We start from the raw sequence: 22919 nt of genomic DNA, 5'->3' as shown, positions 1-22919 counted from the left end.
GGCAATCTTGTGTAGCAGTTTATGTTTTCCTGACAGTCTCACACAAACATTACTTCTCTATCTCATCCTCCTGGTAAATAACTGGTTAGCAGATTCAAATATAAAACAATGTGCAACATTGTAAAAATAGAGAATTGGTTTTGTGTTATCCAGATTTTACAGGCATAAATGTATATATTCCAGAATACATATTTCTGTATTAAAAAATGATTAGTAAAAGAATGTCAGGTGCGAGCACTAGATTAATGAACTGCTGCAGAGGGTGGGGGTGGGAGATGAAGAAGAGGGATGCTGAAAGACAGGACAGTGGTCTACTACCCACCGTTAGGTAGGTAGTACACCCCCAGGTAATAGCAATCTTGCAGACCAAAGAATCTAGTTTCGACAAGCTTGAAAATTGATTTCCCTTCCAGCTAAGTTTTCAAGATCATAATTTGGTTCTTAATTTTCTAGAAAACTATTAGTAATTTCATTTGCTACTTAGGTAAAAGAGGTAATTTTTTGTGCTTTTGAGCCTGCCCAGTCATTACTTCTTCCTTCTAATCCACAGGATGGGTTATCTATTTGTTATTATAGACTGGTCTAGAGTCATCTGACTCATTCCACAATATGAAATTAGAGGAGGGTTTCATTTTGAGGAATCAAAAAGTACCCCTCCAAAAACCATTATATCCTGAATTGCATTGAAGGGACAAGAGAGGGGAGAAGTTTTAAGAAATAAAACTAGTGTAAGCTGCCCAAAGCCCAATCCCAAGAAGTGAAATGAATGATCACGTAGGTGCTTGGCAATGAAAAATTATGTCTGTTCAGGAAGAACGGTCTCTCTATAGTTAATACTACAGTTTCCAAACATGGTGACTGAAAAGAAATTTTAACCCACACCTCTGTCTGTTCCTCATCCCAGTGTGATTTGGCTAACATCACTTCATTGTCAACCTGCTGTTTAATATCAGTTTCTTGTTCTTTCAGCCACTTGCTCTTCTCCATCATAAGGGTGTCTTGGTACTTTTCTTCAAGTTCCACCTGCAGTCTGTTTACATATTCTTCTCTTTCCTCCAATAGCTGTCTCTTTAAACAAAATTCAAGTAAATATCTCTGTATTATACTAATATTCTCCAAGGCAAATTTATAAAATATTGGTCATAGGCAGGTACTGGCAGCAACAGAGACAAATGATCTTCCTACATGCTAACTCAATCAGCTAATAAACTGTCTTGTAAAGACCTGCTTGGATCTCAAATTTTTGCATAAAAAATTTACAGGTGGCTATATTAAAAGAAAAAGCGTCTAACACAATCAATATGTTACTAGAAGAACAACTTTTTAACAAGTTTAACTGACATTTATGTTTACACCCCACCCATCATGGGACTCATTAGGTATCACAGGCCAGGAAAAAAAAAAAAGTACATTTCTGAAATACATATATTCTGATATAAAACAAAAATTACTGCTCTATCTTAAAAGTATGCATCCTGTAATAAATTCAGACTGGCATATTTTTTTCATTACCAAGACAATTGTTTTTCTCAAAACTAGCTAAAGCATTATGAAATAGTAACTGTCAACTATCAGATACAAATTTAATAATTTGAACTATTCATATACTATTCTCTGTTTATTTTAGGAATCCAGTTGATCTGAAAACTCTAACAAAACTCTACTCAGGGATCAAAATCACCTATAAGAGTTTTTGTGTGAAAATGTTTATTTTAAGTTTATTTATTTATTTTGAGAGAGGTGAGTGGGGGAGGAGCAGAGACAGAGAGAATCCCAAGCAGGCTCTGTACTCAGTGCGCAGCCCAACACGGGGCTCGAACTCACCAACAATGAGACCATGACTTGAGCCAAAACCTAGAGTGAGATGCTTAACCGACTGAGCCACTCAGGTGCCCCCAGTGTGAAAATTTTTGAAACGGTTTTCTGGTGGTCCCACTGAAGCTCATAAAATATAATGCCAGAGAAGTATACACTTCACATACCTATTGCCACGCAGCAAAAGAGCTTTTGCTCTGTCTCTCTTTACCATTATTTCTGATTCATGCTACCTGGTTGTCTGGTTTCTTTCCTGGTTCACACCTGACCTGGCTTATTTTGGTCTTAATTGCCATCTGATTCCTCTCCACCAACGGCACATACCAAAAAGATGCTATCTATTTTTGTTCAGTGTTCTATGATTTCAGAAAATCTCCAGTGACTAAGGGACCCATTTCTTCACAATCAGGTCATAGAAACTGTAGTTGTACTAAAACAATCGAACTATCACGTGGCTGAGAAAGTTGTCCAGTGTCATGTCATATATCACAGTTATTTTTTGTTGACTTTAAAAGGAATCCTCACATTGTCTTACCTGTGTATATCTATGCTTCAGGAGTTGTTTCCATATGTATCTACTTTCCTTTTGACCCAGAACAGAAAACTGCTACCAATTTTCTGTGTGTTTGTATGTTTGTGCATATATATCAATTGCTTTGCTACATGATAAGCCAGCCAAAACTTGACCATAACAACAAAACTAAACTAAAACAGCAAACATCTATTATTTCTCATGATTCCCTGGTCATCTGGGGGATGATTCTGATCTGAGTCAATTTAGCTGACCTCTGCAAGCAGTTGAAGCACATGGTCTAAGATGGCCTCACCCACACGTCTGGGGGTTAGCTTGATGTCTGCTAGAAAGATGACGTGGTCACATGTGTCATCACTCGGCAGGTTATCCCAGATCATTCACACAGTGGTGGCCACAGAGTTCCTGAGAGTATCAAGCTTGTAAGTCCCAATGCATAAATTATTTTTAAGATTCTTTTTGCCTAATGTTTACTAATGTCTCATTGGCCAAAATCAGATCCAAGGGATGAGAAACAGATGACTTCTTACTGAGAACTGCTAGAAAGTCACACTCCGAAGGGGCATGCATTCAGTGATGGGAAGAATGTGCGGCCATTTTTGCAGTCTACCATAGCAAGGAAAACCTTTCTACCCTCTCTTTACAGAAGTAATAGATTTATTGAACACAGGGATCTGCCATTTGAACATACTACAGAAATATCTAATTCTAAAAGTTTTATCATGAAAGAAAATTTTTCAATAGTTTTAAAACATTTACACTTGATATGCATGCCCCAGATAGCAAAAAAAAACCCTCTAACTTCTAAGGACTGACTTAGCATGTATTACAATTGTACAGATGAGACTAACGTATACAGAAATGACATTATGAATGGGAATATCGTCCATCTTTGCCTTGTCTGCAAATTCATGACCTCCAATGATTACTACAGAGTCCAAGGGGTTCTTTGTGGATGACTTTTCTCCCACTCTCTGAACAAGCCAGGTTGACATGTGAGGAAAGTTCCGTGTGTTAGTAAAAGTTTTAAAACTTGGCATTGAGCTCTTAACTTAACCCATGGCCTAACTCAACAACTGTTTCAGAAAAGAGCACATATGGAACAGGGAAATACACTGTAGGACTCTTGCTGTTGTCTATCTTATAAATTCAGTATCCAGACTAAGTAACTGACCGGAAAGTCAACTGCAGGGAAAATGCCTTATGGCCTGCAGAGAACTTCCATGAAAGTTCCCTAGCTTGCTTGAGTTTAATAAGATTCTTCCATTGTGAGTGTGAAACATTTCCTAGGATATGAAAAGATTAAATAAATTCTCTTAAGTTTAAAGTTCTGTTATGACTGGCTTATAAAAATTACTAATTTTTGTAATGGATTTACATAAATCTAAATAAAAAAAACTAAAGAATTCCAGAGAAGAAAGGAATTACACTTCTCATGGGTTAAGTACACTGGCCCTTCCAGTGGGGCTGGGTATTAACTACAAAGGGATAGCATAAGGCAGTCTCATAGGGTGATAAAACTCTTCTGTATCCTCATCACTCTATACATGTGTTAAGTCACATGTTAAAAACGTATAGAACAAACACCAAATGAAAAAGTCCATTTCACTGTATGACAACTTAAAATCTTTAAAGAAAAATATTTAACCTGTAAGATTTTTTTGGAAGGGCCAAAGAGCAGTTTTAACTTTCCTCCCTGCTTTGGTGCACAAGCATTCATGAGCCAGTATTGGTCAGCAGCAGCTGTTAATTCCAAGCGACAGATTATATGAGATCTAATTTTATAGCCAAACTGATTCTTTGAAAAGTACCAGAAAATATATTCCTGAAAAGAATGACCTCTTTGAGAGAATTACTCTTCTGTTCTTGTCAACTTATGTATTTAAAAAGAAAAAAAAATCACAGCAGAGATCTCCCTATTTTAATTTTTTTATACATTATGAAAAGCTAAGTCCTTAATTTCTAAGTAATTTAAGATCCCTTCTAACTTTTATACTGTCAGCACTAACTAAAAGAGCTCGCTTTAGAAGTTCTTTTTCCATTAGACGATATGTACACATGGCATGTTTTTTCACCATATTAATCTTTTCAAAAAAATACAAACATTAAAAGAGCTGAATTCCTCACCTGCTCTTTCTATTCTTTTAAAGTCTGTAGTAGCAAGAGCCTGCTTTAATATAACTTTGTTCAGAAAACCTCTGTATAGAACATTTACTCAGGCTTTTAAAAATATTTTCTAATCTTGCCGCAGGTGGCTTTCAAATTGTGGTCTGCAGGCTGGTCCAAAATGGAAGGGAGAGTCAGACGTGTGTCTGGATGAGGCTCCAGGCAGGACAGGGAAGAAAAGACAGGCGACTATTTACATGTGATTTTACTCCTGGACACTCACCAACAGCAACTGGGAAGATTCAGGCAGGAGGGGAAAGTATAGAAGCCCCTCCAGCTTCCCGAAAAAATGAGAGCTTCCCTGAAAAGCTCTCCACCTTCCCTATCCTAAGTCCCAAGTTCAAATTCCTGCCCTTCTCCCCAGAAGAATAAAATGACACTTGGGTACTGAGACAGAAATGGGTCAGAGGAAAATGTTTCTGAGGGAATATGCTGTGCATCACCCATGGGACTCTGTAGGTTCAACTAAGGAGCCAGCAAAAGTGGAAAGCAAGAATCCCTGGGTTTCAGACTCACAGTGTTTGGGTCTACTCTCGTTTATTTTTAGAACCCTGTTTTGCCACTTGGAATAAATATAAGGAAGAATCATTTTCTCCTATATGTATGCCATTTTCTACTGAGGTTTTAAAAATCATCTCAATATTTACTGTATTTTGTGAGCTATCAGAGTGTGATAGCCAAAAATAAAGAGACTTCTCCATAGGACTTCCCTGTTTCACAAGAGAACAAGTATACTGGTTTCCATGACAATAGCGAGGCCAGAGAAAAGAGCTAAAACAAACACAACATGAACTTGTACTGTACCTTCTTCTCCTGAGCCTGTTGCTCCTTTTCCATGATCTTCCTCAGAGTTGATTCTAGATTATCCTTCTCTCTGCACACTTCCAGGTAACATTCTTGCACAGCAGCCATCTCCTTATTCATGTTATCTAAGTCAGACCTTGGATACACAAAACCAGCAACCAAATGACCACCAGGAAAAAAAAAAAATGCAAGGGCTGCAAAACAATTTTCCTCTAAGCTACAGAACAGGAGAAAGCTGTCTCTAGAGCTTGAAGGGTAGCTAAACTCTCTCGTTCTCACCTAAGTTGCAAGCGAGCTGCCTCATAAACCTCAAAGAGCTGCTGCTTCTCCAAAGCATGCTTTGCTAACAGGCTTTCACGTATTTGGGCTTTCATGGCTTCATGGTGCTGCTGGTAAGTCCTCTCACACCTAGAAACAGAAAGCGGACAATAGAATCTAAAGAAATGCCCAGCATTATTAGAAACACCAGGATAAATTGGTTTTCTTTTCTTCCTTTCTTTCCCACTCCCTCTCTCTAATGCAAATTATAATTAAGGTCAGATTGGTTCCCCCCAACCAAAAGTAATAATTAATTCCTAGTGGATGATCTTAAATTCTGCAAAATTTTCTCTCTTTAAATGTTTCCAGAGAAAAATGAGAAACTTGGATATGAGAATGCCCTAGTCCTTCAAGAAGATAATAGTCTTTGTTGAGGACTTGTTTATAAAAAATTAATTGAAATAATAGGGTAGAGTTCCAAAATTCCAAGTTATCTATATTAGAAATAAATACTAGCAGTACCCAACTCACAAGTATGTTATGTTCCAAAACTCTGTTTCCAAGTTTATGATTTGGTAATTGGAAGACATACTCCCTCCCACAGATTTCTTCCTTATAAAGAATAGTTTCCCAGACTAGTTTATGAAAACCATTAAGCTATACTATCTCAATGAACTGCAGTTTTGATGGTGCTATAGAACCCAGACCACTACATAACATCATTTCTATGGAAAATGTGTTCTAAATTCTAATTTGAGAAGCCACAGACTCATCTTCAATAAGATCTCAGTAGGGAGGGTTCACACCATAATTTCTCTTGAATCTTTTCTGGCGGGTGGGAGAGCAGGGCGGTGAAGGGCAGAGTCAGGCATTAGACCTCTGCATAGACTTTACCTATCCACAGCTTCCTGTTTATCACGGTCAAAATCTTGTACCATTTGTCTCATTTGATTACATAAGTCTTGATTTGTATCTCTCAGTTTTTCTTCAGTTTCTTTAAGTTCCTAGATACAAAAGAATAAAGCAGTTAGAGAAAATAAATATCATATTCATTGATTAGTCCAATCTTATTTTTTATTATCTTCCATGCTTTATCTCTACCCTGTAACACTGATGTATCGTTTTCATAATTCTACAAAGACTCCTTATGGCTTGTAAGATTCACTTATTTGACAAGTAGCTTTATGACAGGAGTTAAGAGTTAAGAATTTTGTATTCATTTTGAACTACATGAAATAGGAACACTTAGCCAGAGAAGTATTCCCTAAGCGATCTCTTAAAGTAAGTCTGAGGATTCAATAATCTTAACAACCATATAAACAAGGTTTAACTTTTTTTGGTCCAGAGAAGAATACCTCCAGCAGCCATGCTCCTATAGACCCAGGAGCCTGGAGTTCCACTAACCTACCTTTTGAGAAAATGATGACCTTATGGCCAATAAAGGGAAATAACTGGAATCCTTATTCACCCACTAATAAACCTGTCTACTAACTCATGTTGCCTCTGCAACTTTTTTTTGAAAAGTCGGTTATATCCTTTGAATATAATGAGGTCATAAGAATTCTCACAACATATAGGAAACTTTATCATCACCTGATTTTGTTGTCGTAAAACATGAATTTCATTTTTAAGCCGCAGAATGTCATCTTTCACAATCGTATCAGAAGTAGAAGACCCAGGCCATAATTGATCAGTTGGTTTTTCCGTGGTATCTGTTTTACTCTAAATGTTAAAAAGAAATAAAAAGTTTTTCAGGTTTTTAAGAAACTCTAACTGCTGGTTTTGAAAATAATTTCATACTTACAAAGAAACTGTGAAAACATCACAAATAACTTCCATGTAACTTTTATCATCATCCCCAAATATAACCACCATACAATTATCAAAACCAGGAAGTTAACTAGGATGTAGCACTGTTACCTAATCTACAGACCTTATACAAAATCTTCCAATTTTCCTCTAATGTCCTTTTTGTAGTTCAGGATCTCATCGACAATTCCACATTGCATTGAGTTGTCATGGCTCATGAGTCTCCTTCAATCCAAGGACAGTTCTTCAGGCTTTGTCTCTCAAATCTATGACACTTTTTAAGAGTATCAACTAGTTATTTTGTATGATGGCCTTCAATTTGGGCTTCTCTGATGCCACTTCATTATTAAATTCAGGTCATCCATTTTTTACATGAATGCCACAGAAATGCTATGTGCACTCTTCAGGAGACACAGGAGATCAATGTGGTTCATCACTGGTGATGATCAATAAATGAAGGTAGCATCTGCAGGCACTATCACTGTAAAGCTACAATTTCCTACTTGTAATTTAGAATAAGTATCTTATGAGGAGATACTTTGAGACTATGCAATGCAAATATTCTATTTTTTATCTTACACCAAGTTTAGCATCTATTCTATTTCTGCATTTATTTGTTTATATATAATCTCTATTATATAATCTCTATTACCTCATAGATCTATATTTTATTCAACAGGTACAATTTTTAAGACTCATGACAGTTATTGGCAAATTGTTTCCCACAAGGTCATGCAAATGTACATTGTCAGGTAGTCTGAGAGAATGTGTCCAACTCTCTTTACCTCCAATGGCAGGGAATGTCTTGAAATAATTATTCTATTTGATGGGGAAAGGGTAGCCAATAGTTGCTTTCATTTGCATTTCTTGCATTGCTCTCATAGCAGAACCTCTTACATACCTTCACTGTTCATTTGTTTTTCATCCTCCCAGATCTATTTATACAACTTTGCATTTTCCTCTTACCATCTAAGTATCTTCCTTATCTAATCTTTATGAATTCTTTGTTCATTGATGGGGCCACAAAGATTTTTTTTTAAATATCTACTTTATTTGACTTGTTGGTTTATGTGTTTACCTGAAGTCTGAGCTCTCTTCCACAATGTTTAAAAAATATCCTAAACCAAGATTCATTCTCCTCATTGGGGAGGTATTTGTATTTCATTCACATGTGAGGCGACAGAACACCAAGGCTCTGGCTCAGTCTTTGAATTCATAGCCTTCACTTCCTTTACAGGGAGACTATTGCTGACTTTCCCCTTTTCACTTGCCATAATTTCCCAGAAGCCACTGCTTCTACTCCAGTCAGAAGAGAACTACAAATACCTACTCTGTTAGCTTCTCTCCAGATTTGGGGATACTAATGAGATTTTAAGGGATTCTATGGACTCATTAGAGTGATTTTCATTTTGTTTTAACTTGGCCTCCACTTTTTAAAGTTTGTGATATTAATTTGTCCACTCCTTCCCACTGGTAAGTTTTTATTACTATGAAATAAAATGAATGAAAGTAACATCATACTGATACGTGGAAAAACAATTTTCATGCCTAGCTATTACATTCAGCTTTGACATATCATCACACTTCAGGCACTCAGGGACTAGGTACTTGTACCTGTCAGCACAAAATCCTTATGGACAATTTTAAAAAGAAAAGGACCACATAGGTGTCATAACAAAACTTCTGAAGTTGGAATACTAAAGAGATTACCTTCAAGAAAACAAGGCATGTAATACATCAACTCTCACATTATCTTCCTAATTTCTATGACTAAAAAGATTCCAGGTAGAAACCTTCTGAGTTGGCTACCCAACATTGCCTTGGGTCCCTTGAAATCAAAGAATGGCTCTAACCACAACTTGTGGTTAGGTAATGATTTCTTTTGAATAACAGATACAGAAAGGCCTCTGTGTTTTATTCATTATGCTTACGAAAAAAATCAATGTAGATGTGGGCCCTGACTGCAAGACTAATTTTCCTAAGGACTTTACCACATTCTACATTAATGGTCCAGTTGTTCAACTAGAATGAACAGTATAGAATTCAACGCACTCTCAATCAGTGCACAGTGCTACATATAGACAAATTCCTAATCTTCATCACATATTATCCTGGAAATATCATAAAGCAGCACTGCTATGAATAGTCAAATGACACGAAAGCAAAAACAACAGACTCTGAAATAATTTTTAATTGTTCTATATAAGATGGATACAAACAAACATAAGATACTACAATGTTATAGAGCAATAAATATATCAATACTTTAAAATGTTCATAAAAGAAACATGTCAAGTAAGATTACATAGTAAATATTTTTGTTAGCCTTTTCAATATTTAGAAAGGCTTTAGGGGAGGATTTCAATGACCCAGTTCTCTTTAAAAAGATATCCAAGGACATGTTCTGTCTCTTAACAAGCTGATAGCAAGCAGAGACATTCAACAGTATTTCATTAACCTCAGGATTTAATGCTAGCTATGGTTTTATCCTAAAAATTGATGTAACATCTATGTGTTTTTGGCCTCAAAGATTCCAGAAAGACTGAGCCTATACAATATAGACTTCTATTCACATGCCCTATTCCCTAGTTACACCAGCTTATTTGCTACAACCTTTAAATACTTCTGCTCAAGGCTGAAATGTTCCTTCCCACCTTCCCTCCTGCATTTATCCTTCAGGACAGAGATCAGATATTCCCTCCTTAAAGACTTCACTAAAGTTTGCCTTATCATCTCCCCTACAACCAACTCTGGTTAATTATTCCTTCTCAAAACACTCTGCAACCAATATCATCCTTATTACACAAAGTTATGCATGTCCCTCTCCTTATAGATCTGCACTGTTGCATATGGTAGCCATTAACCACACATGGCTATTGAGCACTTGAAATGTGTCTTGTCCAAAATGAAACGTGTTGTAAGTGGACAATACATGTCAGATTTCAAGGACTTGGCACAGAGACAAAAAAGGCAAACCATCTCGCATTTCTATACACCAATAATGAAGCAGCAGAAAGAGAAATCAAGGAATCGATCCCATTTACAATTGCACCAAAACCCATAAAATACCTAGGAATAAACCTAACCACAGAGGTGAAAAAACTATACACTGAAAATTATAGAAAGCTTATGAAAGAAATTGAAGAAGACACACAAAAAATGGAAAAAACATTCCATGCTTATGGATTGGAAGAACATTGTTAAAATGTCGATTCTACCCAAAGCAATCTACATATTTAATGCAATCCCTATCAAAATAACACCAGCATTCTTCACAGAGCTAGAACGAACAACCCTAAAATTTTTATGGAACCAGAAAAGACTCCAAATAGCCAAAGGAATCCTGAAAAAGAAAACTAAAGCAGAAGGCATCACAGTCCCGGACTTCAAGATGTTTTACAAAGTTGTAGTCATCAAGACAGTATGGTACTGGCACACACACAGACACATAGATCAATGGAACCGAATAGAGAACCGAGAAATGGACTCACAAATGTATGGCCAACTAATCTTTTGACAAAGCAGAAAGAATATCCAATGGAATAAAGACAGTCTCTTCAGCAAATGGTGCTGGGAAAACTGGACAGCGACATGCAGAAGAATGAACCGGGACCACTTTCTTACACTATACACAAAAATAAACTCAAAATGGATGACAGACCTAAACAAAAGATAGGAAGCCATCAAAATCTTCAAGGAGAAAGCAAGCAAAAATCTCTTTGACCTCGGCCTCAGCAACTTCTTACTAAACATGCCTCCAGAGGCAAGGAAAACAAAAGCAAAAATGAGCTACTGGAACCTCATCAAGATAAAAAACTTCTGTATGCCAAAGGAAACAGTCAGCAAAACTAAAAGGCAACCAACAGAAAGGGAGAAGATATTTGCAAATGACATATCGGATAAAAGGTTAGTATCCAAAATCTATAAAGAATTTATCAAACTTAACACACAAAAAACAAATAATCCAGCGAAGAAATGGGCAAAAGACGTGAACAGACACTTCTCCAAAGAAGACACCCAAATGGCTAACAGACACATGAAAAATGCTCAACATCACTCATCATCAGGGAAATGCGAATCAAAACCACAATGTGATAACACCTCACACCTGTCAAAATGGCTATCATTAACAACTCAGGCAACGACAAATGATGGGGAAGATGTGGAGAAAGAGGAACACTTTTGCACTGCTGGTGGGAATGCAAACTGGTGCAGCCACTCTGTAAAACAGCATGGAGGTTCCTCAAAAAATTAAAAATAGAACTACCCTACCACCCAGCAATTGCACTACTAAGAATTTATCCAAAGGATACAGGTGTGCTGTTTCAAAGGGGCACATGCACCCCAATGTTTGTAGCAGCACTACTGACAATAGCCAAAGTTTGGAAAGAGCCCAAATGTCTATTGATAAATGAATGGATAAAGAAGATGTGGTATAGGAATATTACTAGGCAATCAAAAAGAATGAAATCTTGCCATTTGCAACAATGTGGATGGAACTAGAGTGTGTTATGCTAAGTAAAGTGAGTCAGTCAGAGAAAGACAAACATCATATGACTTCACTCAGATGTGGAATTTAAGATACAAAACAGATTAACATGAGGGAAGGGAAGCAAAAATAAGATAAAAACAGGGAGGAGGACAAAACGTAAGAGACTCTTAAATATAGGGAACAAACTGAAGGTTGCTGGAGGGGTTGTGGGTTGGGGATGGGCTAAATAAGTAAGGGACATTAAGGAGGACACTTGTTAGGATGAGCACTGGGTGTTGTATGTAGGGGACAAATCAGTGGATTCTACTCCTGAAATCATTATTGCACTATATGCTAACTAACTTTGATGTAAATTTAAAATAATAATAATAATAATTATTATTATTATTATTATAAATGCAAGCCATCTCATTAATAATTTTACATTGATTACATATTGAGAAGATATTTATTGGGTTAAATAAAATATGTTATTAAAATTAATTTCACCATTACTTTTACTTTAATGGGATACTTGGGACATTTTAAATTATATATATGGTTCCATCAAATTTCTATTGGATAGTGCTGTTGTAGATCCTAAATTCCTTCAAGGAATGGCCATTGTTTCTTTCCACTGAATCCCATAAGACCTTGCACAGAGTAGCTTTAAAACAAAACAAAACCAAAGCTTAAGCTGAATGATTTGCTCTTCCTCCATATACCTCCCAACCTTTTTTGATGTTATACACTAACTAGAAAGATCATTAGAAAAGATGTGAGAAGTAAGTAAGAGGCAAAGACAAAGTTTGAAAGTGTCCATGGGCTAATCAGATGACTGTGAACTTGAGTGTTTATATAAAAACACTTGTTGGATGGGGTGCCTGGGTGGCTCAGTCGGTTAAGCGTCCGACTTTGGCTCAGGTCATGATCTCACTGTTTGTGAGTTCGAGCCCCGCGTCGGGCTCTGGGCTGACAGCTCGGAGCCTGGAGCCTGCTTCGGATTGTGTGTCTCCTTCTCTCTCTGCCCCTTCCCCACTTGTGCTCTGCCTCTCTCTATCAAAAATAAATGCAAAAAAAAAATTTTTTTTTCAATTTAAAAAAATGAAAACACTTGTTGGTTAAATTACTACTTCCTCTCCCTTTCCTCCATCTAGAAAAGGATTAATAGGTATATTGATACAACAAATATTTATTGAGCAAACATGCAGAGAATCATCCAGACAAGAGTCTCAAGAAATTCGTATATAGTAAGTGCAAGCAGGACAGACAAGCAGCACAGGCTGGTAAGCCACACTTTTAAGAAAAACCAAACATGGACGGCTGAGAAATCACTATGGCAAGAGTAGCTGGATAAAAAGAGTATTCAACAATGAGATCGTTCCCTTTGATCTATAGAGGCAAAGGTATAGATTAAATTTTGTTAAACATAAGGCATGGCCACCATCAACTGCCACATATGTGGAAGTGTATCTCTATGGCAAATGCCATCAGTAATTTCAGTACAGAACAGAGCAAGAACCGTGGATACCTGAGCTAAAGTTCAAGACTCAAAACCACGTTCCTAAATCCTAGGCTACTCTCACCAAAATACTTGAACCAATCGATTCTAATCTAACACAAATTGAAACATGCGCATTTATTCTCATCCTTTTTAAAAAACGGGTAAACAAGACAGCTTGACATAAAGATGTTCAATGTGCTGGAGGTTGGGGGTTCCTTCTCATTTGGTTGTTAACACTGAAATCAGCGTTATGCTCATCAAATACAGTTACTCGGAAGAAGGAATATTGCCCAACTGGGCAGGATTTAAACAGTGAAAACACATTATTATTTTTTGGTAAATATATACAATCAAAATTCCATAATAATTAGTACCATATAACATCTTACATACCTTAATAGGACTATTTTAGTGAACACAACTCCTAGTTTAAAGAATCAGGAGCTAAAACAGTACTAAAGTAGGAAGTAAAATATTATTTCCTTCCAGAAGGAAAAGGAATACACCACCTACATTCATTTTCCCCCTTCTCTTTCATTACTAGGTTTTTTGTTTTTGTTTTTTGTTTTTCTATTGAGAGCATAGATGGTTGGGATTTGGAAATATGGAAGAATAGAAAAGGAAGCTGTTAAATGAGGGCAAGAGTAAGAATTTCTGCGATAGCAAGATCTTGGGGAAATAATCTTGACTATTATTAGTCAAGTGTTTTAGTTTCAATTTGCCTAAAGATGGACTCTAACCTCAGAAATGTCACACATTCCCCCAGCTTCATTTTCCTCATCTATGAAGTCACATTCCTCCAGCTTCATCTTCCTCATCTATGAAGTAAGGAAGCCAACTGAAGCATATAAAAGTAGATTCAGGGGTATCTGGGTGGCTCAGCCACTTGGATGACGGACTTTGGCTCAGGTCATGATCTCACGGTTCGTGGGTTTGGGCCCTGCATCGGGCTCTGTGACGACAGCTTTGAGCCTGCTTCCGATTCTGTGTCTCTCTCTCCCTTTCCCCCGCTCCCACTCTTTCTCTCTCTCAAAAATAAATAAAACACTAAAAAAAAATTTTTTAATAATAAATAAAAAATATAAATAAAAGTAGATTCAATGATTCTGACATAACCTGTTTCTGTGCCTTTCTCACTTACAACACCACCACTATATAATTAATTTCCTTATATAGAAGATTCTTATTATAGGAACATGGGCAAGAGAAATGTCATAAACAAAATGCTAAGGGATTTATTTAGCTGTGGAGAATTTAAGGCTTTAGAACACTGCTGATACAAGCCAATCTTGAGGAAATGCACATACTTTGTTACGTAGACTGCTTCCTTGGATTTGTGGTAAAGGAATTTTGCCTAACTAACATCTCATTTATGAGGTGCTTTGCAAAAGGAACTAGAAAATATGTTTCTTTATGTGGCATTCCCTTCTTTACACTTTACTTCTAAATAAAATCAAATGAGACCTTGAAAGACAAAGGCTTGATTTAAATGTGAAGACTGTAAGCATTTTCTTCATTAAAGTCTTTTAAAAATGGCTTTTTAACTCTACAAACCTCAACCTTGATGCTTTTTTCATCTTTGTCCACTTGTTGGAGATCTTCAATTTTCTTATGACAGTCTCTGAGCTCAGTTTGTAACTGAGACACCAGATGACGCTTCACTGAGTTGCTCCCCAGCAAACGCTGCACTTGTGCTTTCAGCTTCAGGACGACCTCGTCTCTGGGAAGCTCTTCATTTGGGTCTTCTTGCTGTACAATGCTAAAGGAGAAATCATCATGTTGAATACGAAATCGAGTAACAAATCAAGCATGGTTATTTCTTGAAAGTGATTGCAGTTGTGAAGAGTTTTGTGACTTACACAACTATATACTGGTGTTTCAAAAACAGTTTTAAGCTTTGTCATATATAAGCTTTGTCACCTTTGCTATGTCCCCATATATAGAAGTGAGTTTATTCATAAGGCCATTATTATGCTTAGACCATCTGCCTCACTGAAAGGAGTTAAACCAGGTGAACTTCAATATGGCATGCTTTTTTGGTTTTTGGTAAGTTGTGTGCTGTATACACATGCCCTTTATGACTCTAAGAGAAACAACATGAAAATAAAGGAGGAAGTGAAAAGTAAAATACTAGTCATCCTAACTAACAATTTCTGTATCTCTTTTACTAAAACACCAGTCTGAATGGATATCTGAGCAATTAGGGGGGAAAATAAAAAAAATAAAAGCCATGCTAATTTAATCCCAACTTTAGTTTCAATAAATTTCAAAACTGGAGAATTTCTGCTCCTTGCTGTAATGGATTAAAAATGCCAGATTTATCTTCCTGCCGTAAAAAAACTGGAAAAACAAATAAAATATGTTAAGGGATGGCTTTCAATCACTAGACAGCAGGCAGCACACCATAATGATCCCTGAAAAAAGAAAAACAAACAAGGTGAGCCTTATGATTGCTGCCGCTATCTCCCTGGGAAGTTTCCAGCCTGCGGCACGGGGAGAGAAAGGCCAAAGACAGCTTAGCAATCTCACCAAGTTGCAGAGTTCAGTTTGGGAAGGTCAAAATGGCTAGAATTTAAGGAGGGAAATACTATGGGAAAGGAAGCTACACAGAAAGAGAGCACTGGAGATCTGTGTATACATGTGAGAAAATTACTGCAAGTCCAGGGAAAGAATTGCAGGAAAAGAATAAGGCTGGAAATACTGTGGGTTCCAAGGAACTATAGTGAAAAGATCTCCTAATTCATAGAATATCAAATATTGCCTCAGTAATGGGGCCAGATGAACATATGGGAAAATGGGGGGAAAAAGAAAAGAGAGGGAAACAAACCACAAGAGACTCTTAACGACAGAGAACAAACAGGGTTGATGGAGGGAGGTGGGTGGGAGATGAGCTAGATGGGTGATGGGTATTAAGGAGGGCACTTGTGATGAGCACTGGGTGTTGTATGTAAGTGATGAATCCCTGAATTCAACTCCTGAAACCAAACCAATATTGTACTATACGTTAACTAACTGAATATTTAAATTAGAAAAAAAAGAAATATTTTCCTAAGACCACCCAGTAAGTAAGTAAGTAAATAAATAAATAGATAAATGACCTTGAAAGAATCCCAGGAAGCTTAAGTGTGTCACAAAAAAGAGCAATATTTTTTAAAAATACAACAAAATCTAACATCTAAAATATAAAATTCAAAATGTCCAGCATCTAATCAAAACTTACCAGGCCTGCAAATAAGCAAAGAAAATATAAAAGGGAAGAAAGTGGGGCACCTGGGTGGCTCAGTCGGTTAAGCGGCCGACTTCGGCTCAGGTCATGATCTCGCGGTCCGTGAGTTCAAGCCCCGAGTCGGGCTCTGTGCTGACAGCTCAGAGCCTGGAGCCTATTTCAGATTCTGTGTCTCCCTCTCTCTGACCACCCCCTGTTCATGCTCTGTCTCTGTCTCAAAAATAAATGAACATTAAAAAAAAATTTTTTTTTTTAAAAATAAAATAAAATAAAAGGGAAGTATCAACTACAACCAGGAATAAAAATCAATAGAAACTGACAATGGTGCCAGCAATGGTGCCAGTGGTAAAATTAATTAAATATATTGTGCAGGTCCAAGAAGGTAAGAGAAAACACATGAGTACAATGAGAGAAACAGAAGATACAAAAACGACCTAAACTGAACTTTAGACCAAAAACTACATCTGAAATGAAAAATATACTGCATGAGATTAACAGCTTAGTTAATACTGCAGAAAAAATCAGCAGACATAAACACAGCAATAAAACTCTACAAAACTAAATAGGGAGAAAGAAGACTAAAACAGAAATATACTGAGCATGTTAAGTTGTATCTAACCCAACTGTATCTGAAGTCCCAGAAAAGGAGAGAGGAAGGGGGCATAATAAAAAAAATTTTTTTAATGACCAAAATTTTCCTATTCAATGAAAACTAAAACCCCATTAAAACCTACAAGCTCAATGAATCTCAAACAGAAAAATGAAGAAAAACCATAAGTTGTATTAATATCAAATTGCTGAAAACCAATGATAAAGAGAGACAGCGGGAAGACTCCGAGAGAGAAGAAAACCAGAAAAAGGAGTCATGAATTCTGTGCATAAACGTATGCAAGCCTCAGTCTAGGCCCTGAACTGTGCACGCACAGAACAAACCCACAAACCAGCAGGTCAAATATTTAGAGAATTTAACTGAAATATGAACCATATACACATATCTCACAGTGACTAACTCTTGAGGTATGCATACAAGAATGGATTCAAACCAATGTAGCAAAGGCTTGAACCAATAAATTGAGATCTGAAACACCCATACAAGTTTCTACACAACGTAAAAATCATAATGTCTACTACAGGCATACCATAGAGATATCACAGATTTCATTGCAGACCACTACAGTAAAGCAAATATTTCAATAAAGCTACTCAAATGAAGAGTCAATTAAGTGAGCAATAGCATTATGTCTAAAAAATATATAAATTTTAATTAAAAAATAATTTATTGCTAAAACATGCTGACCAACATCTGAGCTTTTAACGATTTCTAATCATAGATCACAGGTCACCATAATGAATATAATAAAGTTTGAAATACAGTGAGAATTACCAAAATGTGACACAGAGACATGAAATCAGCAAGTATTGTTGGCAAAATGGCACCGATAGGGTTGCCAATTCATAAACAAAACTCAGTATCTGCAAAGTGGGTCTGTATATAATCTAAAATTACTCGACCCACAACTAACCAAGAAAATGGACTAACTTGCAAGAAAAAAAAGTCTATAGATGTTAATGCTGGAGCTATCACAAAGAGTTTTCAAAGTTTAAAGCAACTATTATGTCTGTGTCCAATGAAGTAAAAGAAAACATATTTAAAGTGAATGAAAAACTAGGAATTCTTAACACAGAAGTAAAAACTATAAAGGGACCAAATAGAAATTTTATCATTGAAAAACACAGTATCTGAAAGTTAAAAAAAAAATGAAATAAAAAGCCTTCCCTATACAGGCTTCATAAAACAGAGATGACAGTAGAATGAGTGAACTTGAAAATAGCTCAACAGAAATTATCCAATCTGAAAACAGAAAAAAAGATGGAAAAAAGTTAAGTGCGAGGAACTATGAGAAAGATAAAAAAAATTAAGTTGTGTAATTGTAAACCTATAAGGAGAGAAGAAAGAGACATGAGAAGAAAAGGTATTTAAAGTAATAATGGTCAACATTTCACAAATTTACTAAAGGCATAATAAATTTACATTTTCAACAGGCTCAGTGAACCCCAAATGAAATAAACTAAAAAACAAAACAAAACAAAACACTTAGGCACATCATAAAGTGCTGAAATGTAAAGGGGAAAAATATCTTGAAAACAACAAAAGAAAAACTACACCATTACACACAAGAATAAGGATTTAAATAATAATAGATTTCTCTTCAGAAATCACCAAGGCCAGAAACAGGGAAAGAACATATATTTAAAGTGCTGAAATAAAAGAACAGTTGATTCAGAATTCTATAATCAGCCAAAAAAAGGACATTTTCATATAAGAAAACTAAGAATTTGTTGCCAACAGACATACTCTAGAAGAAATGCTAAAGGAAATTAGGGAATTCAATCTAACTTCAATTCTAAATTCAATCTAAAGTCAATCTAAAGAGAAATGTTATCTACCAAAGAGAAATCTCTGTATAAAAACTACAAAATGTTACTGAGAGAAACTGAAGAATACAGAGAGGTATAACATGCATGTTCTGAAACTGGGAGACAATTTTTTTTCCTTCAGCTTTATTTAGCTATAATTGACAAACAGTAATTTCTTAAGATGTCAATTCTCCCAAAATTGATCTATAGATGTGACACAATCCCAATCAAAACTCCATCCGACTTTATTGTGGAAACTGACAAACTAGTCATTAAATTTATTTTGAAATGCAAAGAACTTAGAATAGCCAAAACAATTTTGAAAATAAACAAAGCTGAAGGACTTGTCCAACACATTTCAAGACTTATGGTAAAGCTACAGTATCAAGAATATGAACAGCAAAAAAGAGCAGGGGAACAGAATGGAGAGTACAGAAATGGGCCACAAATGACCAATTGATTATCAACAAAGATATCAAGGCAACTCAATGAAAAGTTTTTTGACAAATGGTATTATATCAATTGGATATTGGTATGAATAAAATGGACATCATACTAACAAACTAATCCATAATGATTTATTTATACCATAGATATAAACGTAAGAGGTAAAACTATCAAACTTTTAAAATACTAAAAGAAAATCTGTGTGACAGTTACATTAGGACCCAAAACGATGAACTATAAAAGAGATCATTGATAAACCTAACTTCATAAAAATTTAAACTTTTTCTCCTCAAAAGATATCATTAAGAACATGATAATGTAAACGAGAGATTGGAAGAAAATGTTCACATCATACATATCAGACAAAGGGCTTATATCCTGAAATTTCTGAAGACCAAATAATATATACAAATGGCAATTAACCACATCAGGAAGAAAAGAGGAAGAAGAAAGGGAAAGAAGAGCACAGCAAAAGATGCTTAGATCACTGGTTAATAGGTAAATAAAAATTAAACCCACAGTAAGGTATCACTACACACACTAGAAATATTCAAATTAAAAAAAGATTAACAACACCAAGTTTTAACAATGTAGAACAACTGAAACCTCAGACATTGCTTCTGGTGATGCAAAATGGTACAGTCACATTGAAAACGGCATTTAAACTATCAACATCTAAATAAGATAGAGGAACTCTAATGTAACCAGAAAGAGAAAGCAATTTGGAGCATAAGTGGAAAAAATGAGGTACAATTATCTCCATTAACAGATGATATAATTATATCTCAGAAAGCCTAAAATATAATGGAAAAACCACTACAAACAGAGAGTTAGAAAACAGGTTATAACACAAAATGTAGAAGTCATATATACAAAACAGTGCTCAAGAATAATGGAAAAAGAACACCCTATTTACTATTGCAAAAATAAAATACCTAAGCATCAATTTTACAAGAATTGTGCAAAAACCTAAAGATAAAAAAAAAAAAAAACCAACAAGCTAGTCTCAAACCAATCTTGAGAGACTAAAATAGATTTAAGGAAAGGAAAAGACATGCTATATTCTTGGATAAAAGAATTCAGCATCATAAAAATATCAACTCTCCCTAGGCTAATGTATATGTTCAACGTGATCCTAATAAAAATATTGTCAGGATTTTTTTTTCTGGAATAAAACAAGCTTAATTATAAAATTAATTTGAAGGTGTAAACAAGAAAGAGTAAGCAGAAAAACCCTAACAAGACAGCAATTCCAGAGAGATGGTTAAAGTATAAGACAAAGCATTAAAGCTTTTAGAAGGCAGCATAGGATAACAGGGAAGGTTTCTTAAAGAGAGCATAAAAAGCACTAACCACAAAGATTGATAAATTTGACTAAAGTTAAAAAACTTCCATTCATTAAAAGACAAATTTAGAGGTTAAAAGTGAGACGAGGGGTGCCTGGGTGGCTCAGTGGGTTCAGAGCCTGATTTTGGCTCAGGTCATGATCTCATGGCTCGTGAGTTCGAGCCCCACATCGGGTTCTATGCTGACAGCTCAGAGCCTGGAGTCGGCTTCAGATTCTGTGTCCCTGTCTCACTCTGCCTGCCCCTCACTCATGCTCTGTCTCTCTCTCTCTCTCTCTCAAGAATAAATAAAACATTAAAAAAAAATTTTTTTAAACTGATTTAAAAAAAAAGTGAGACAATACGTACAATACACATAACCATCAAAGAATTTATATACAAAAAGATATTTAAAAAAGGAAAAAAATCAACAGAACACATGCACACACACAGTCATTTAAAAACTAAGGAGGGACATCAGCAAGTCCTACACATACACACACACACAGGCACATGCACACACACACACACACACACACACACACCAATAAACACAATAGAGATAGGTTTTTCAATGGAGCTCAATCTCAATAATAATCTAGGATAATGCAAATTAAAATCACAATTAACTATCATTACACATTAAATGGCTAAAAGTAAAAACCTGAAAATATCAAGTGTTAGCAAAGAGACAGAGCAATTAAGACTTTCATATACTTCTGGTGGGGATGTAAATTGGCACAATTCCTTTGGAAAAGTTTGGTATTACCTATTAAGGTTGAAACACATATACTATAAGCAATTTCACTTCTAAGTATATATATCCAACAAAAATGTATGTACATTGTACTAGGAAGTAACATTAAAAATCTATGGTCAGTAGATTGAAAAATAAACTGGAATATTCATACAAATCAAAGATACACACACACATACACACATATATATATATACATATATATGTATATGTATATATATGAATGAGATACAGCTACATGCTACACCTTGAGTCTCAACAAAATGTTAAGTGAATAAAAGTCTAAAGAACACCTTTATCTTTAAAAAACACACAGCTAGCATTTATGCTAAATGGAGAATGACTGAATGCTTCCCCATAAGATGAGAAGCAAAACAAGAATATCTGCTCTGACCATTTCTATTCAACATTGTACTAGAGATTCTAGCTGGAGCAATTAGTCAAGAAAAAAATAAAAGGCATTCAGATTGGAAAGAAAGACATACGATGATCTCCATTTTCAGGTGACATGACCCTATATACAAAAAATCCTAAGGAACCCACTAAAAAACTAGTTGAACTAAATTAACAAGTTCAGCTATGGGTCAGAATACAAGATCAATATATAAAATCAACTGTACCTCTGTACACTAGTAATTAACCACCTGAAAATAAAATTAAGAAAATAATCCAACAAAAGTATAGCCAAAAGAATAAAACACCTAGGAGTAAATTTAACAGAAGTACTATATGACTAGTACACTGAAAACCACAAAAATACAAAACACGAGTAGTACACTGAAAGAAATTAAAGAAGACCTATAAAAAAGGGGGGGGGGGGGAAGACATCCTATGTTCAGGAATCAGAACCCAACATTGATTAAGATTGCAATATTCCCCTAAATTGATCTACAGACTGCATGCAACCCCAATCAAAATCCCACCTGGTTTCTTTGTAGAAAATGACAAACTGATCCTAAAATTTCTATGGAAATGCAAGAGACCCAGAATAGCCCAACCAATCTTTAAAAAAACAAAGCTGAAAGATTCATACTTCCCAATTTCAAAATTTACTACAAAGCTACATCAAGACGGTATGGCACTGGCATAAGGACAGACATACAGATCAGTAGAACAGAACTGAAAGCGCAGATATAAACCCTCACATTTACAGTCAACTGATTTTTGACAAGGATGTCAAAACAATTTTGGTACTGGGACAAATGGATACCCAGATGCAAATGAATGAAGTTCTACATATCATACAGCAAAAATTAATTCAAAATGAACCTAAGACCTAATGTAAGAGATAAAACTCTTAGAAGAAAACATAGGTATAAATCTTGAGGACCCTGGATTAGAGAATAGCTTCTTAAATAATCAAAAGCACAAGCAACCAAAGAAAAAA

At 35.6% G+C, this 22919-nt stretch overlaps 1 protein-coding gene across 14 annotated transcripts in view; it reads right to left on the bottom strand.

Moving 5' to 3' along the window:
* CEP152 (centrosomal protein 152) overlaps window positions 1-22919 on the bottom strand; it is a 90721-nt gene that overhangs the window by 30878 nt on the left and 36924 nt on the right. For 10 of the 14 annotated variants that reach the window (XM_027067210.2, XM_053224050.1, XM_027067207.2 and 7 more), the window contains 6 exons: window positions 14914-15118; window positions 7169-7297; window positions 6470-6579; window positions 5597-5725; window positions 5318-5453; window positions 883-1068 (listed from right to left, as the gene is read on the bottom strand). In XM_027067210.2, coding sequence (XP_026923011.2) covers window positions 883-1068; window positions 5318-5453; window positions 5597-5725; window positions 6470-6579; window positions 7169-7297; window positions 14914-15118 — 895 coding nt within the window. The remainder of the gene's footprint in view (window positions 1-882; window positions 1069-5317; window positions 5454-5596; window positions 5726-6469; window positions 6580-7168; window positions 7298-14913; window positions 15119-22919) is intronic. The other 4 variants (XM_027067215.2, XM_015063443.3, XM_027067214.2 and 1 more) reach the window with 2 other exon arrangements.

The sequence above is a fragment of the Acinonyx jubatus genome, chromosome B3 (assembly GCF_027475565.1).
Source record: "Acinonyx jubatus isolate Ajub_Pintada_27869175 chromosome B3, VMU_Ajub_asm_v1.0, whole genome shotgun sequence".
In the NCBI taxonomy this organism is placed as follows: Eukaryota; Metazoa; Chordata; class Mammalia; order Carnivora; family Felidae; genus Acinonyx; species Acinonyx jubatus.
The sequence above is the reverse complement of the archived record's forward strand: the minus strand, read 5'-3'. Positions and strand labels throughout refer to the sequence as shown.